Below are 19,241 nucleotides of genomic sequence, written 5' to 3' on the forward strand. Positions count from 1 at the left end.
TGTCCGCACATGCCGGATGTCAGGACGAGTGGACTGTCTGCACTCCATTGGCCTATCCTCAATCATGTAGTGTACAGTATCTTACCGACCTACTGTACAGTACAGTATACAGTAGGCAAGATTTTGGGGGTTTTGACTAGTTTTAACCGCGAAGAAGAAGCAAGTTGTAAAACAGTGGCTGGCCACATAGGGTTCGGCTACAACATCGAATGCAGTTGGTTGTGGCTCATGCAGATTGAGCGACTGTCCTTTAGTCAGCCATTTGCCAACTACAACCCCAGGCTGGCTTAAGTTTGCCTCTTCCATAGTATATATACTGTATTTTACTTTGCTGTCCATCCATAGTGGATGGAGGCCTGGCTGCTGGGTACGACCGAACACCGACGTTGCGCAACAAGGCCCTAGGGATTCACACTGCGCATAGCGCACAATGCCCTTCAGCCCAATGAGCCAATGATCGAGAAGAACGACAACAATGCCAGGTATGCAGACTGGTGTTGTTCATCTACAGTACAATGTAGTGAATGAAAGACTGGTCCAGTACAGTACGTACTGTACGTACTGGAAAGTGGAGGGGGGGGGGGGGAGCAAACGGTCGTTGGGTCGAGTAAGTTGGCGCAGGCAAACGTGTGCACTGGTCATTTTAACTGCAACGGTCGATGATGGTCCAACCCAGTCACAGTCTACTAGACCGTGTCCGTCATTGGCGTCTCGTCGAATGACCAGAATGAGCGTTAGCCTGCCTATGATTTGCATTCCACGGCTACTTTTCCTCTTTTCTTCCTTCCAGTAGCCCCCGCCCTGATGACTCGTGTTAACATCAGCCGCGGTGGGTGACATACAGTAGCATTCAGACAAGAGTCGTCCACTCTTTTGTTGTGGTATTGATACGTCATCGCAATCAGGGCTAGTTGACGTAGTGTTGGTGTCAGCGTTCACAAGTGTGTTGTGGTATTGATACGTCGTCCAAATGGGGGCTAGTGGACGTAGTGTTGGTGGTAGCGTAAGGGGGGGGGAAAGCCGGCTGCCACCACCATCCGCTATGGGTATAGTGCAATCATAGGCGATAGCTTTATCCAAACATCATTACACTATTTCATCGGCGATTGCTGGGCCTACGAATGTTGAATTCCTCTTCCAAATGTCGGAGAATAGTAACGGTTACGATTATCTTATTAAATTATTAGCTCTTGGTGATAGCGGCGTTGGTAAAACGGTAAGCATTGATTATCTACCCGTGCTGTGTGTGTGTGAGTGGATGACATGTGTGTGTGTGTGTGTGTATGTATGTGAAGGGGGGGGGGGAAGGCAACACCATGGACAGCCTTGTCGACCGGAGAAGAAAGTATGGCGATATTCCTCCATTGCCTACTGGCATTGGACGTTCAAGACAGCATGGCTGGCCACGGGATTGTATCGATCAACATCACGGATTAAATCCATAGAAAATAAATATCATGAATATCTTATCCCTTGCAATGTTGATTTATGTCAGCAGTCATCATAGTCTGTAATTGACTTCCAATCCGATCATGATTGTCTTTCCAGAATGCAATGACTACCTAGACAAGGAACAGTCATTGACTTAGACCCGCTACCGCAATTCATCATTTTCATGGCCATCATGACAGTCCTTGCTATCAGGGTTTTCCTTTTTTTTCCTTTTTGCGAGAGGGGGCGAGGAAGAAAACTACATCGCTTTCAAACTAGGCATACAGGCATTGAAGTGAGAGTATGTAAGACCCATGTTGAAGGGATTGTTCATCAACTCTTTTAAAAAACAATTGGCCTTGAAATCGACTGTCTAGCGTTGACAAAGAGGAAAGTTATCCTTTGCATTGAATGGATTTGCTATGGGAAAAGGACGACAACCATCGGTATGTTGTTGATGGAGGGATTTATCCACTAGTCTAAGCTATTTTTTTCATTATTCCATCCACTTGAACGCTGCCATCATCAATAGTCTTGATGATCGATTGATGGCCAACCCTGATGGAGAGACATGGCAAAAGAGAAGAGAAAAGGCGTCGACTACGCTGGATAAAATGCACTTTGGTAGTACAATTTCAATGACAATAATAAGTTATTCTTCTTGTCAGATTGTAATATTGTAACTGTCTTGCAGTCTCTTGTCCAAATGGCTTCATGATGGCCGAGTAGAGTAAGATCAAGAAGAACGTTGTCTTCTTGATCCAGTGTGCCATCACAATGAATCATGGCGGCCTTCCATGGCGTAAGCGTGGTTGTTTTCACCAAGACGCCAGTGGAAAATGCTCTTTTTCAACCACAAGGAAACATTGTCAACCCATGGATGCATCATCGATACGCAGTATGGGATTCACGATTGCATTGCTACAAGGTTAATGGCGTAGTGGATACATGTCTTTTCCCTTAACTAAAGCCAATAGAATAAATGGCATAAACAAGTAGTTTTACCCGACAGTAACAAGACACATTTATCCCTTTCTTTCCTTGCCATCAGACGAAAGCGATTGAAATGATCAAGTTGGCCACCATAGCTTTCTCCGTGCCAACGTTGGACATCCACCAAGGTGGCATTTGGACCGAACTACAGTACATTAAATCACTTCAATAATGACAGCAAACCAATTAATGACACTAATCATGATAGGCATATTCTCTTTTATTCAACAAGATAAAAGAATCCACCAACACTAGTCAATAGACGATCAATCTTGATCGACAACTCGCCAAATAGACTTGACTTTGCAATACGATCGGATACAAGTTATTGCAAAGAGTTGTCCATCACGCCATCTTACTTAGTAGACTGGACATCAATCATGCAAGTTGTATTCGCTTTAAAACTACAGTAGAATACTGCTAGAAAGGACGAAATAGATTGTCGACCATTGGCGTGGAAGGAACGATCCATCGACTAGTTGAAATTACAGACGTCTATTTCCCACTCATTGCGTAGACGTGTCTAAAATCCATCAATCGAATTATCCAAGCTTTGCTACAGTTAGAATATCCTTTGGTTGCCATCGATTGTCTTGATCGACGTAATTGCACTTGTTAATCAGAATACAGTCTATAGCGTCCACCATAGACAGCTGTGGATATCTTTTCTTTTCATGTCGACCAGAATCCAACACTCATCATGATGATGAAAGGCGCAATAGAATTATGGATAAAGTGCTTTCTTGACTTGAGAGTACAAACGAAATGAATCGATTGTCAACGCTTAATCTGATTGTAGATCAATTCTTTCTTCCATACCCAACATCCATTGCCAATCAATCAATCGAGTAATAAAAAATGAATAATTCAAGGACTTGATATTTACTACCGATCCATTTCTTCCTTGCAAATCCTCCATACTTGATACAAATGCTGGATAATTATTCTCCGACGTGTATCTTAATCTATCCTTGCAGTGCCTTTTGCACATGCAAAATGCCCTAGTATAACTTTGCATGATTCCTATGCTTTTTCCAACGACATTCCCCTCCAATATCATTCAATGCCTACATTCTCCTTTAACTTTGACAGTATAATTGTTCTTATTTATTGTCAGTCTTGACAGTAAGGAACATGTCTACATGACGTTCAGAATATTGGATTACATGTAATTATTCTATCATTTCTTTGATTGTTTCAATTTTTTTTCAATATTCATATTGCTTTTATTTCTATGCAAGCTTGCATTAAGGCGGATAGCCAAGAGCTGTCGGCACAGGTGTAAAAATCAATATTTTAAAGTCCTACTCAAAATAATTGGCGTCTAGACGATGAAAGGCTCCATCTACATGATCCATACGATAGGCCCTACAAGCGTTCACAACTCAATTAACATCATCGCTATCCACTATTCTTATTTTTGTTGCTACAATTCAATGATTTAAGTGATTTACTCTTCAGTCAATCTGTCAACAGGATGATCGATTATAGAATCGGTTGGTATCGATCTTTATGCTAATTACCTTCTGTTAAAATGGCTGCTATTGTTTCCTGCCTGCTACAATATTCCAACAACGATCGGGCAGTGTAGGTTATCCCTAAGTTTAATGATCCATTCTATGAGAACAAAGTCTATGTTGGATTGTTGAAAGAAAACCCGCAAGGGGATTGATGAATTCGTCTTGGTTGTTGAGAATGGATAATACTCTCTCCAGCACGACCATGCATAGGTCATGATAGACGAAAAAAAAAATGGTCGAATGTGCAGAAAGGTTGTTGGCCTTTCAGCCAGAAAATAATCGAGATCCATGTTGTATTTTATTGCTGGAGAAATACGATATCCTTGTTTTATACCTTATCCAACTCTGTCCTACCAATGTCAGGGTTAATTCGCCCAATAACCCGTTTACTTTATATCGAGTAGAAAGATCAAAAATGATGCGAAAGTGTAGAACAAGGGTAGAGAACGGTTGTGGCTTAATCAAGTAGAAAACTATCGAGATACATGTTGTATTTTATTACTGGAGAAATACGATATCCTTATTTTATACCTTATCCAACTCTGTCATACCAATGTCAGGGTTAATTCGCCAAATAACCCGTTGACTTTATATCGAGTAGAAAGATCAAAAATGATGCGAAAGTGTAGAACAAGGGTAGAGAACGGTTGTGGCTTAATCAAGTAGAAAACTATCGAGATACATGTTGTATTTTATTACTGGAGAAATACGATATCCTTGTTTTATACCTTATCCAATTCTGTCGTACCAATGTCAGGGTTAATTCGCCAAATAACCCGTTGACTTTATATCGAGTAGAAAGATCAAAAATGGTGCGAAAGTGTAGAACAAGGGTGGCTTATTAACTTAAAGGTAGAGAACGGTTATAGCTTACTCAAGGAGAAAACGATCGAGATCTGAATTGTATTGGATTGCTGCAGAAATGCGATATCCTGTTTATACCTTGTCCAGTGCTGTCATGCTTAGGTCAGGGTTAATGTCATGTAGAAAGATTTAAAAATGCTGCTCAAGTGTAGAAGAAGGGTAAGGGTAAAGAACGCTTGTCCCTTTCTGATCAAGGGGAAAACTATCGAGATCCATGTTTTATTTTATTGCTGGAGAATTGAGAATACCAGTACGGTAGCAAAATCAATATCCTATCGTCTATAGCAAATATATACTTCATACTATATAGTCAAGAATCAATTATGATGCCCACATTGGTTTGTCTCGCCATATGTTTTTACTTTTATATCAAGATCCAAGTAGAAAAAACTCTTTTGTCGGCAAGTTAAACCATTCAAATTGACTAGTAGACGAATATCAGTCTTGAGAAACCATGATAATATTTATACTATCCTATTGGAGGTGGGATACATGTACAAAAAATAGATGATTACTCTTTAACGCTAGCCATAACTGCATTCCATGTAGTCATCATCCTATTCTATGGAGTTCTTCATTGCGTATCTTGGCCATGATGAGAGAATTGCTATAGTAGTCGGAATGGATTAGTCCAAAAAAATGATTGCTTCTAGAAGGGTATACAGTATAATTATTCTTGACTGTAATACTACCATAAAATAGTCCAAATCACGTCTAAAATATCTTCCAATTGGGTAAGAAAAAGAATTGCAAATCTCTTTTTGGCCTTTGGACATTTTGATATCCTGCGCATTTCACCGAGGCTAATGTTAACACGTATGTTAGCATAAGCAAATCAATCCAATGGCGGCAGTAGACATGTCTAAGTTAAAGAATGAAAATATTGAGAAATGATGATTTTAAAATAGAGTTGGCGTAAAAAGGCCGGTTGCAATCCATAACTAGAGCTAATTTTCCCGATATAGTCTGTCTATTGCTACCGGCTTGATCCAATTGTACAATATTGGAATAGATGAGCCTTACTAGCAAAATTGGTGGGTATCAAAACATTTTCAATCACTTGAATTCCTTGTATTGGATTGTAATCAGATCCAAGAATGAAGTTTAAACAGTTTCTTCTACCTCATTCTAATAATGACTAATCGAAAGCAATTTTACTTCAGTAGACCATCAATTTTCCTCATTAGAATGAATCTCCTGTTCCTCTACAATTGTCGTGTAGCAACACTACAGTTTACACTAGAAAAGTTTTTCTACTTTCCACTTCTCTATGATAGACTCAAACCTACAACAACACTAGCATAAAGGATAACGATGGTGGCATTACTAGCTAAGGACTATTTTTCTAGGACATCAATTGATAGAGTATTAGACAACGTTAACTGATTTTTTTTTTTCATTGCCTATATAACTGGCATTCGAGTTATGTATGTGGCAATGCCAAGGTACACCATGACTACAATATACTGTAAAATTGAAGGTCGAAAATAAAATAATTAATTACCCATCGGGAAATATCCATTGGATACGACAATCATGTTGGGTTATGCTCTACTATTACGGACAGTATCGATGAATGATCGAGTTCATTTTTGCCACTGCTTTACTTTACTATATACAGTAATGAATATATTCCAACAGCATCTTTGACAGTTTCGAGATACGCCAACACTGGTGCAATAATTAATCGACTGTCATGATTAACAACGATCAAGACAAACGCTTATGGAATAGTATTACTGTAGAAGGGCATGGGCTATAAAATGGATCATCATTTTACGTTAGAAAAATTGGAAATGAAGCCTTTGCAAACGGTAAACCATGGCTACGAGTGATCCAATTCTTGTACTCTAGTCGCAGAATGAATCAATTGTAACAAGAGGATAAAAAATATCGATTATTCCTCCACATATGAATTCAAATAACGCATTGGAAGAGTATCGAAAAACGGCTACTATGTTAACAACTTTTCGGCACGCTTGTCCATATTGTACAGCACTAATTTCACGGAGCCAAATTAAAATGTCTGCTATTGGCATGAAAAGGTGGCGTAATTTCTCTGTTATGGATAGAAACCCCAATTTCAAATTGCCACCTTCAATCAAGAAAACTACTATACAGTATATACAGTAGTTTAGTACCATTACATTGCATTTTACTTTCCCATTTCTTTCTCTCTCTGTCGTCTATTTATTATCTTTCTCTGTCATAAAATAATCAACCACACAGTAGCTTATAACATGCTTATAATAGTCAATACTCAGTAGTACAATGTAAGAGTAAGATAGGAAGATTTTTGATTCAATAGCGGTTTCCATCGACTATCCAAGTCGACTTATTCAATAATAAAATCTGTCATGAAATTTTTTCCCCTCAATTCCCTGCCACCGCAATGGCCTTCATCTAGACATACCACTAACACCTTCATAATCAACGTATTTGCTGCTAGCGAGCGATAGGATGACCAAATCATCTGTATTGACAATTTACTTTCCGTTGTCCTTCAATTGATTTTTACAATTAGGTGATGAAGATATTGGAGATCTACTGTGGTCTATCAGCTCTATTACTGGAGATTTTTATACAAATTTTATTGCATAAAGCGATAAATAGCGCTTGTTGACTATGTTACGGCATGAGATACTGTTTTATCCTTGACGATAAATTAATGTTGGAGTAGTTGGTGTGATTAGTGAAATAAGTATCTAGGATATGGAAAGCAAGCCAGCTAGGTATGCTAATACAGGTATGGCAATTCGTCATACCAGTCAATAGGATGTCAGAAAAGATATCAAGCCAGTTGGATAGGCTAGTACAGTCAATTCTAGTGATTGGTAAAAAGAGTTAATAGGGTATCAGAAAAGATATTCAACTGGCTAGATCGATTAATATAATTTTGGTGATGAGTTATGCAAGAGCGTTAAAAGAGATGTCAAGCTGGCTAGGTATGCTAATCCAGTTCTGGGTGATGGTCATGAATTAGTTTAACCCATGATAAATGTCGGGAAAGATATCAAGCTGCCTAGGTAGGATAGCACAAATTCTGGGTAATTGTAGTTGATCGAGTAAATAGGATATCGGAAATGATGTTAAGCTACCTAGGCCATGTTAGTACATATTTTTCCAACATCCTATTGACTCGTATAGTAGATTAGTGAATACTGTAGGAGTCTCAATAGGATGTTGGAAAAATATCAAGCGAGTACAATTTGAGGATTGGTAATAGGAATGATAGCTGTCGGGTAAAAAAATATCAAACTGGTTAGGTACTCCATGATACTTTGACATTCTACACACAGTATGTGATGATCATTACAAGTAGACGGGTAGTATTTTCTTCTACGCGTAACTACGCTTAGATAGAATAAATTTTCATGTGGCAATACAAAACCAAACCGAGTTTTAAAAGTTGCATTTTATTATTGACCGTGAATTGCTATTACAGTAAATACAGTCACAGTAGACGTATACAGAAGGTAAATAAAGTCTGTTGTTTCCCAAGTTCTTCTAACCCTCCAAAGAAATCATTACAATCGGCTATTCATCGGCTGATTAGAAAATGCAATTTTTTTTTCTTCAATATTAAACGATATATGAATAAATCGACTGTAGAATAGATTACGGTATATCTTGATATAGGAAGATAACCGTTAAGTTGATAAATGGACTTGAAATTTATCATCCGTTCAAAAACAATAATTATTTTAACAATTTTCTCTCTTCATTCTTTCTTCTTCCAAAATCAATAGCAACAATTTGTAAAGTTCACTCATTTTGATTGCTTTCAATTTGACCTATAGAGTGTGTTATACCAATACACGGAAGGAACATTTAATCCCAAATTTATATCAACAGTGGGTATTGATTTCCACGAGAAACGTTTGGTAAGTAAAAATATGATTTAAACACCTATGAATTCTTCTAGCTAGAATATTTTTCTAGCTATCATTGGCTTTAGAGAGTTTTTGATGTACATTTTTTTGGGGTATGTAAAGAATAATTGTTTAATTGAATAAATTAAAAGTGATATAGGATTTCAATAAATCGATGATAATACTATAATATGATAGAGTAACAATGATTGCCTCAATTTTATTTATTTATTATTTTATGGAAATAGAATAATCATAATGTATATAAATATTATTTATCATCTCTGTAACCATAATATTGCTTTCGGCCGTAACGAGATGAGAAATGAATATTACTTTTTTGCGCTGATCATCATTATACCATAGCTAAATACTATAGGAGACATGATATTGAATGATGGATTCTGCTACTACAGATAGTATTAAATGTCTTATCTTGTACGTTCAAACAATTGCAATAATTGAATGGAAATCTTAACCTATTTTTTTTACCTTTACAATTTAAAATACAGAATAGATGCAATGGGATAAAATCGAGATTATAAATACTGGATAATTAATTACGTTATCTTATATTTAGGAATCTACAATTGATTAGTCAGACACCTTTTACTATTTATGATCATCAATCATTTATACACTATACTTTTAAATATTAAGCCAAAGTACCACCGAGTAGAATAGAGATTCTATAAACATACTGTAATGGCTGTTCGTCAAACGTCAGATACATCTAGATAGATACCTGTCTTTCTAATATACGTGTAAAATTTGACTTTATAAGCTCTGAAATGGTATATCTTATAGCACTAGATAGCATTTATGCTTGCTAGTAGGCATGACGTTATATTAGCACATCTATAATCTTACTGCAAGTGTGCATTACTTTACGTAGTATAAAAACACATATGTAAAAATTGTAGAAATTTTAAAATTTTTTGGTAACTACTACACGGTAATAACTTATTTACAGTCAGATCTACAGTACTATTGTTTTACGCCACGTTCAATACATAACGGTCTTTGATCAAAATTATCCCTGTATGCCAGCTTAAAAATGATCTTGTATACATTCGTTTTTTATGTATTAAAGTCTAAAATTATATTTCTGTTATCAATTTTAATTAGGTTTACAGACCTCAGGGCGGTACCGGAAGAGGTCAACGTGTGCATTTACAATTATGGGATACTGCAGGACAAGAAAGGTATGCTGTATTAATTTAGTAAATGTCAAGTATATAGAATTCGTATTCAGGATCTTTATAGACATACTTTGGTAATTTCTAATAATTCCTTCATTGAATGTATAAAAGTGTAATAATGTATGTATGTCATAACCCACCTTTTGACTATGCTAAACACGAATTATTACGATCTTTTCAATAATATCTATTAATCTTTATATGTTTCATCCTTTTTTTGCAACAGTTTCATCATTTCATATTTCGTAGTTATCATTTTATAAACGTGTAGCAATTTGTATGTAGTAGATAAATCGAATTTTTACCTGTAAGATGCTATCACAGCTCTTCAAAAAGCATCCTGTAAACAGTTATATATTAATTTGCTTTTTAGGGATCGAGTTAATACTAGTACAATTATTTAATATTTAAGCTGCATGTCGTCACTAACCAAGATAGATAAATTGGCTCTCTGTGAATAGCCTTGTATATTGTATAATCCATATTGTAATAGATTGTACTCTTATTTAAAAATATCAGTAAACATAAGCCATAGTAACAGAGCAATATAAGCGTTTATCTTTAAGAAACCTATAAAGTAAATAATCATAACACTTGCTGCAGAAATTGATAAGACTTGTTTTTGATTTCATTTCAAATTTACTCTCAGAAAGCAATATATTAATTATCGTACTTTCTTTGTGTAACTAATTTCATATCTAAGCTAAAGCTTGAATGTACATAGGTATACTGTAGTAGTAGCGTGGATACAGAAATGCAAACGTTTATTACGCGCTTAGCTATCATTGCTTAATTACTTGCTGATTTTGCTGGAGCTATTCAATTTATTTATATTGATTTTTATGCCTTTTTTTTGTGTACAGATTTCGCAGCTTAACAACGGCCTTTTTCCATGATGCCATGGGATTTTTGTTAGTATTCGATTTAACTAATCGCCAGTCCTTTCGTAACATTCAAGACTGGATATCTCAGCTGCAAACTCATGCATATTGCGAAAATCCAGAAGTAGTGCTTATAGGAAATAAAATAGATTTAGCAGAATCTCGAGAGATTGCTGAAGATGAAGGTAAAAAGTTAGCTCGAGACTTGGGAAATGTGGAATATTTTGAGACAAGCGCTGCTAATGGTATTAACATCGATAAAGCTGTTGATTGTTTACTTCATAAAGTCATGAAAAGAATGGAGACGACTCTAGATAAGTCTAGTCTACCTGTGGTACCAGGCAAACGACCTGAGGACGTCAGGACACTTGATCACCAACAAGTAGATGCAATTGAAAATGATCATTCTTCTTCATGTAAGGCTTGCTAACCGCCTTGTTTTCACATGTTTTATTAGTCCTATATCCTATTTTCACATATTATCCTTTCAGTTTGTTATCACTATTATGTTAACTTGATACTATATACATACCAACCGTATTATTCAAATTACTTATTATTTAAGTGATAACTGATACCATCAAATTTTTTGAATTATCGAATATCATAGCATATGGACTAGAGAGCGAATCTTTTAGATTCGTAGCTTTATCGAGTATAATTTGTCATAGTTATAAATTGGTTAATAATCAATTAATAGTAAAATCAGAAGAATATTCGTGTTATAATGTGCTTTTACTTAGTTTTATAGGCATTACTATCTGTTTCTCTCTCTCTCTCTATATATATATATATCTGCCTACATATATATATTTACGTATATATTATATACATACCGTATGTGCATGATGTATGATATTATTGTTATACTAATATTACTACATCAACGCGTCCATCATGACGATTTCTGATTGCCCGTACTATAATAATAAGGCTTCTAAATACGTGTATTTACCATGCGAGTATAGTTTCGTAAGTAGACTACATAGCAAATTCCTTCGTAACAGCCCTACTGTCCAATAGGTGATTTTGTTAGCAATCTAACCTGTTCTAACTTAACCAAGATAGTTATAAAGTAATGATATCGATAGCATGCTTTGCTTAAAATTTGCTATGTAGTGAGTGCAACATTCTTCTGGCTATCATTTAAGATTAGGTTAAAATTTCTTTTATTGAAGCCTTTGCTATAATGTAGTATGAACCTTAATACAACGATCTGATTAGTCATATTCATTATTGCTATATTATTTCTTGAAAATTTGTTATAATTAGGGTCATGTAAGTTAAATATTGTTTCAAATATGGCTGAAAATTTGCTATTTAATATTATTTATCGTAAAATTTTGCAAATAACGCAATCGTAACGAAGTTGTTTGCGGCTGTCAACTATTTATATTATTGCACAATCTGTTGAAATTGCTACTAAACTGTTCATGGATGGTGATAAAGTTATAGATTCTCCAATCTGTACTTTATATCTTGTGAGCTATCAGTGCAACGTGCTAATTTTACCTGATCAATTCGCATCATCAAATTTGGAAACATCTTAATATAAATTGCGGTCACACATAATTATCTTTGGAAAATCATTTTGCTATTCTAGATAGAGTAGGATCCTAAAATTTGAACTGATCTACAATATTTATTTTGGTATTATTCGTGGCCACCCCAAGAAAATCTTCAATGCAAATGCTTTTTCCGCAACAGCCAAGTTATTGTCATATTTATGATGAGATAAAAATATATATTCAGTGCATCTAGCCATGGCAGTTTATAATTCTTTACCAAGACTTGCTTTCTAAACTGCTAAGCGTTTAGGGTTACGCTTATAATCATAATAGTTATAGCAGATCGATGCATCTGTATCGAATAAAATTGCACCTTAACCATTGATATAAAACAAATTATTGTGTGCGTTGTGCTGTTTTTGTGTATTTATTGAAGTTACTTCAGTCGAAAGCTAATTCATTAGCATTATAGATTTCACATGATGCGATCCGCTTACTTAGTTGAATAGTGAAACAAAATTCCATAATGTAATTTAAAGATTGAGCTAGCCATTCTAAAATTTATGGAATACCGAAGGTTTTCCATTCAGAATTTCGAGACAGCAGCTTTGCTTTTACTTTAAATATATAATTTAATGCCTACTTCAGCTTCTTCATTAGTTATCAAGTATGAACTGACAAATTCATCTACTTGAACAGCGGCCTACCGCAAAGTTAGATATGCGACCTATATACCCATAACTTTCCAATCGTGAGGGTTTATTACGATTGCAGCACCGCTAAATGATGATTATAATCATACGTGTTAACACTCTAAAGTTATAAATAACGTAATACCGTGAGATCATTAAATGCATTATTAAGAATATAAATACTACCATGCTAGTATATCAGCGTGTTATAATCACAGCTAAATTAATAGATACGTCGTACAGTACTATAACTATTTGTTCATTACCAAAAATAATAATCTTCAAACATTATTAACGAAATAATCCTTATTCTACTACGTGCTAATATTGTGCAGTCAATTACTATCATACTTTAAATCGTATCTATGGTTCCGGGAAATAACAACTGCCTACTGCAGTATTTCTCTGGAGTTAGAGAAATTTTATCATACATTTTCTAGCTGTTCAAATTATAAAACAATGATATCAAATCAATTTCATATACACTAGTATTTCAACTTGCGCTCTGTCTATCCGCTAGTATACAATTTTTGATTCAAATATTACAACTACGTAAAATCCATTCAAGTGAAACGTACATACATACTTGTAGTACAGTACTGTGGCTTTTCACTACAGTAGTAACAGCGATTCAAATTTAACGAAAGCAAGGCACAAATAATTTTTCATATAAGATATTATTAATAGTGGTAGTAAAATTCTATAATGAAATATCCATTATTGTCTCTAAATGGTGAGAATTGCTTTACCAAAGCCACAATCAAATTAACTTTTAGTCACAAGTATAACATCAGCCTAGTCCAAGTTAACAGAGCCATAATAAATCTTAGATAATTATTAGGACAATAATATCCAATATCCAGAATTATTGCGTTTGTTGCAATAATAAAATATTTACTTTAAAACGTCATAGTAATCGAGAATAAAATCAGCAAGAAGGATAAGGATGAGTGACCGGCGAAAAAAAAGTCTGAGTAAAAATTTGATCGCGTATGGTTTACCAACTATACCGTCAAATTTATCAAGCAAATCTCTAAAATTGCCTTTGGTAAGATAAGAATAAAGCAATCGACAATTTACACTAAAACAATACAGAAATACATAATATTAGTTGTGATAGCTTCAAGATAATTTCAACTTAGGCGGAATTTTCAATGAATCGGGATGCCACTTCTTTGACTTGTCGATATAGATTGTCAGCTTTCATCATAATTTCTTCGTTGGCTTTATATCTTCTTAACTGAGTATAGTTTTATTGAAGACCAGATTTAGAAACACATTACATACAATAGAAAGTAAAGTAAACTAGGCTTGCTACCTTTTTAATTGTTAATATTAGGTCTTTATTTTTTACGATCGCCTCGGCAGATAAATTGGTCACTTCAATATCGTTTAGAATGCTTATACAGCGATTAATGTCCTATAATTAATTATATAACCACATTGGAACAATTCAAAAAATTTTGACAAAAAGATTTCTAGTTTATTTATCATTTTTGCACGATCTTGAGCCACTAAAAATACCAATCCTAAAATAATTATCAAGAATCACTTGTTTATATAGTAAGATATACCGGTGAATCAACTCTCATCGATTCTCTTAGCGATAGAGATAGTCTCTTCAAATGTGAGTCAGCTGTTATTGATGTAGGAACTTCCTTAGTCTGAGGTACTGACTTATCGGAATCAAGTGTAGATTTCATATCAGCTTTGGCTCGAGTCATTTCATTACGAGGCTCATTACTCTCAGAATCACGTTCTTTACTTTCATCTATAGTACAATAATTGAAAGAATTGTATGATTTTAATTTAATCGATAAGCCGATAGATTTTATTCATTTAGCAACTAATATAGATAACCTTTTATCTGTTTCTTTCCTTCCATTTTGCGCGCTAGTAATTCTTTCTTCTTTCGTTCTTTAAGGGCTTGTTTTCGCTTTTCCTTTTCAGCTTCCTTTTTAGCTCTGATATTGAGCGTTGTGTTACGTATTAATACTTGGTATTATAAATCCATGCAAAATTTTACACAGAATGAAATAAAACTCTATATATTGTCGATATATCATTTGGTACTTACATTTTTTGCTGAAGCTTTTCAGCCTTACGCTTTTCTTTTTCTACTTTCTTTTGCCCTTCATCTATCCATCAATATTAGTAATTTAAATTGTTTTAATCAATATCTACAACTAAAGGTTATTCCAATCTTAATAGCTTCGATAACTAATACTTGCACCATGCATTAACGTACAAGAACTGTAATATTTTCTTACTTTTATCGTCTTCTTTTCCATTGGTGTGGCCGCTATTATCCGTTACAACACTAGCTGTGCCAGTACCTATCGAAATTTTGAGTTTTATACCCGCGGTTGCTGACTGACTATTCTTCTTACTCTTTTTTTCACTATCTTCTTTTATAGAACGTTTTACTGTATAAATGAAGAAAGTCAGACTTTAATCGATTAAATCTTTAAAAGTAGCCGGTACACATAGCAGAAGAGATATTCTATGAGCGCATCCAAACGTTCGATGATCTAGCGAGTTGTTTACGTTTTGAAATACAACGACTACGTAGATTTTATAATAGTTAACTGCTACTTCTTTCCAAGTAAAATATAACTTTATCTCATTAAAAGCACAAAGTGATCCGTTCTAGATTATAGATCATTTCACTTTATTGCTAATACCCAGAGAAAAGAGCTACCGTAATGACCACTGCAGCACAGAATATAGCATAAGTTCGTCAAAAAATGGAAGAGCTCCAAGATAAATTATTAATTTTACGTAATATAATTAATAATTATCATACAAGATAAAAAAATGAAAAAAAAATTTAATCTGAAATATATACGTATTCTTCTACTCTATCTCTGTTAATTAATACAGATTCGAGTCCAATTAAAAATATGAAATTGTACCATAGATATCAATCACAAGGTCAATATATTAAAAATGATACTCCAATTACTATTTTTACTACACTGCTAATTTTTAAACCATTACTACAAGTACAGTACCGTCTCCAGGGTGCTCTTCATCAGATGACACATCAAATCTACTTTGATTCTCTTTTCTCACAACATCCATCATTTTCGACGTAATAAGACCAAATTGTGAATTTTTGCCTTCACCAGTAACTTCATCAGGCGGTTCAACGTCATCTGACTCATTATATACAGTTGTTTTAAGTTTTTTTGAAGTAGTTTTAGCTTTTGATTTCGCTTTTCGTTTAATAGTTAATTTAGGAATGGATTCTTTGCTTTTTTTAGTCTAATGATGTCAGAGAGAACAGGCACATTGGTCAATTAATATTTCTTTATAATTATTCATTGGAATTGTACATTGTGAGGATATATCCATTTCTACCTAGATCATCTTACTATAGATTATAACCGTTTAAGTACATAAAATATTATTTGAAAGTTTTCAAAATTAGCGATCACTACAAATTATTAGTAAACTAGTTCTTCAACCCCGAGAAGAGATCCGTAACACCAATAAATATTATTTTTGAAACGCTTAAGTAAGAGGCAACAGTAATCATACAAGTTGTTATCAATAATGTTAATTTCTAGTATTAATTATGAACAAATAGTAGAATAGTGAGAAAATAAAGCACAGCTGGAGTTGATTATTTTAAGCATATGCTAAATTAGAAAATAGGATTGATCTTTACAACTTTTTATATTTAAATGCATAGATTTAATGCTATTCGTTATAAAAATAATATACGTAGCGTTTTCATTAGGTAAAATTTTGTAATACCTTTCATAGATCAACTAAATAATCCTACTTCTTGATATTAATTACGGTATAAAAATATTGACCTGAATATTCTTAATATTGTACTTACCACAGAAACAGATACGCTATCAGGTAAAGGAGTGATCGCATCGTCAGCATACTCATTTGGCTGCTATAATAGCAAGATTGCATTTTCAAGATGGTTAAAATTTTGATAGCATATTAACATGATATTGTTACAATGTAGTCTGGTAAAATCTCCTTGATTAATTTTTAAATGAAGATTAATCAATTACCGTATTATCAGCAGCGTTGTTATCAGCTTCATGCACAGATTTGGTAGTTGATGTGTTTTGTTTGTCTGTTTGGGTCTCGTCAGGTGGATTGCTCTGAAATTCTTCATCTACATCAGCAATATCCTCAGTAGACTGCAATTGCGTAGCATGGTGTTCAATTTCTGCTAATGCTTGAAGGAAAATTTTATTTTTTTTGGATTTTGCAAATTTCTCCTTATTCTTTTCGTATGGAAATACATTGTTAGGCAGTATAAAGCCACTGCAATAGTAGAAAAACAAAAGTAGGAGGATACATTTTAAGTTAGATGAAGTGACTACAATTTAAAAAGAGCGTAAGACAAATACGATGCAATTCATGAATAGAAACATTTGGTTGTGCTAAGCAACAACATCAATTGACATCGTAATTGGTATCATGTTGAAGATTCTTAATCAGATGTTCTACTTTTACGACGCATTTTGTTGACATACGCGTATCTATTGCATATTGATCAATCTTGACGCTAATACGAACCCAGAGGTCGTTTTCTATGGAAATATAGCTAAAATTTATAATTTACAATAAGTACAAATGTGCACTGTATGTAAACATAAATTTAGCTTCTCTAAAACTAGAACACAATCTTTAACATACCTTGTATGTAATCAAGTTAACGTACTCAAGTATACTGGGCTGTACTGAGCAAGCAAATCAAATTCAATTATTGACTATGATGCGGTACTCTATGGTGAAAGACTTGAACTTACACTTCATCACTACCAAAAAAGCGAACAGTAACTTTATTCTTCTTTACACCATTTCTGCTATCAACAAAAGCGGGCCAAGGCGGATGACCTTTAATCTTTGCCCAAACCAAATCCCCATCTTTAAATTTTGAAGCCATGTTGTAGTAGACGTGGATCAAATATAGCTACTGTACAGGAAAAAAATCAGTCAAGAATATGTTCTATTATCATACTGGAAGAAGTAAGAATACTGTACTATTTTAATCGTCTTGCATTTAAGCATCATCTCAGTTATAAATACAATACCACAGAAATTGTTGTACAGTAGATAAAAAGGTTGAATGTTTGACTACTTTGTAGAACGCTGGTCATACTCTACATACTGTATATACTTTAATGTATAGTACAATTCTAACATCCATGCACACAGTGCTCTATACACGTTTCTCATTTCTTTATAAAGTATTCACAATTCTATTCACAAAGCATCGATCGGCACTTTTATTGGCAAAATGCACTACGATCTTGAAGAGTCAATAAAATAGTAATGTATAATATAAACATATCTAATGTAACCTAGATTGATTGGTAAGTTCAACACTTTAACGAAATTGTAGACATTATAAAGATAATTGATCGTACACAACATGAATTGTATAGTCTGCCATTAATTAGACAAGCATTTAAAAATAATGATGAATGATAGAGAAGTTAAGTGTTGCTATTTATTGTACTGTACATATGCTTACACTGCACAGTTTTCAATGTAGTACAGAGCGAACGTTCTAGTAACCGCTAAAATTACTGAATAGTTGGCATTAATCAGTTCAGATATCTGTAAATTTTGTACTGTATATGAGTAGAAAAATAACTTTTACTTTCTTTTGTGAGATGAAGATACCATACAGTACTACGGTGTAAATTTATCAATACACGTAGTCAAGAGAGAGAGAGCACACTAAGCTTCAATACTTTGAGATCTACGTATGCATTGAATAGCACACCGAAGAATTTACGCGTACATACTGTATGATCACTATCGAATTAAGTGGTATTTTTCAATTGTGTAACTGTATTTAATTACAAGTGTTGTTTTAAAGTCATTGCCACCATAATTCTTCTATGCAATACACCCAATTATATGCGTACTGTATATTCTAAATCAAGCGATTTTAAGGTTTTAAATTCAATTTCTTTAGCGTTCTTCCAGTACAATCATAACTTTTGTCATTGCAATTCAATTTTTAGAAAAGGTTACAACTCTACTAGAGAACACTCAAGAAATGTTTGTATTTCACTTCTAAATAGCTTGATTTTGATACGGAAACCTTATTTGATTAATTATTGATGTTGGGTTTGCGTTGGCCCAACTAAATTGATAATAGCGTACGTATGCATGCATCAGGATACAATGTTACTTACTTATGGGTACTTATGGGTGATGAAGATAATACATAGAATATCAAGACACAGATACAACAGTGGCAACACAAGTTGTTGATCTCAAAGTGTAAT

The 19,241-nt window shown here is 34.2% G+C and overlaps 1 protein-coding gene across 1 annotated transcript; it reads left to right on the forward strand.

Moving 5' to 3' along the window:
* Positions 1–1,141: 1,141 nt before the first annotated feature.
* TRIADDRAFT_50847 (uncharacterized protein) lies at positions 1,142–16,125 on the forward strand (the record flags this gene model as incomplete). Its single annotated transcript, XM_002116174.1, has 6 exons — positions 1,142–1,216; positions 8,609–8,692; positions 9,809–9,885; positions 10,746–11,097; positions 12,367–12,371; positions 16,095–16,125. The coding sequence occupies 6 exons, from the start codon at positions 1,142–1,144 to the stop codon at positions 16,123–16,125; spliced, it is 624 nt and encodes a 207-aa protein (XP_002116210.1).
* Between the last annotated feature and the right edge of the window lie 3,116 nt (positions 16,126–19,241).

This window comes from Trichoplax adhaerens, genomic scaffold (genome assembly GCF_000150275.1).
Source record: "Trichoplax adhaerens TRIADscaffold_14 genomic scaffold, whole genome shotgun sequence".
Taxonomy (NCBI): Eukaryota; Metazoa; Placozoa; class Uniplacotomia; order Trichoplacea; family Trichoplacidae; genus Trichoplax; species Trichoplax adhaerens.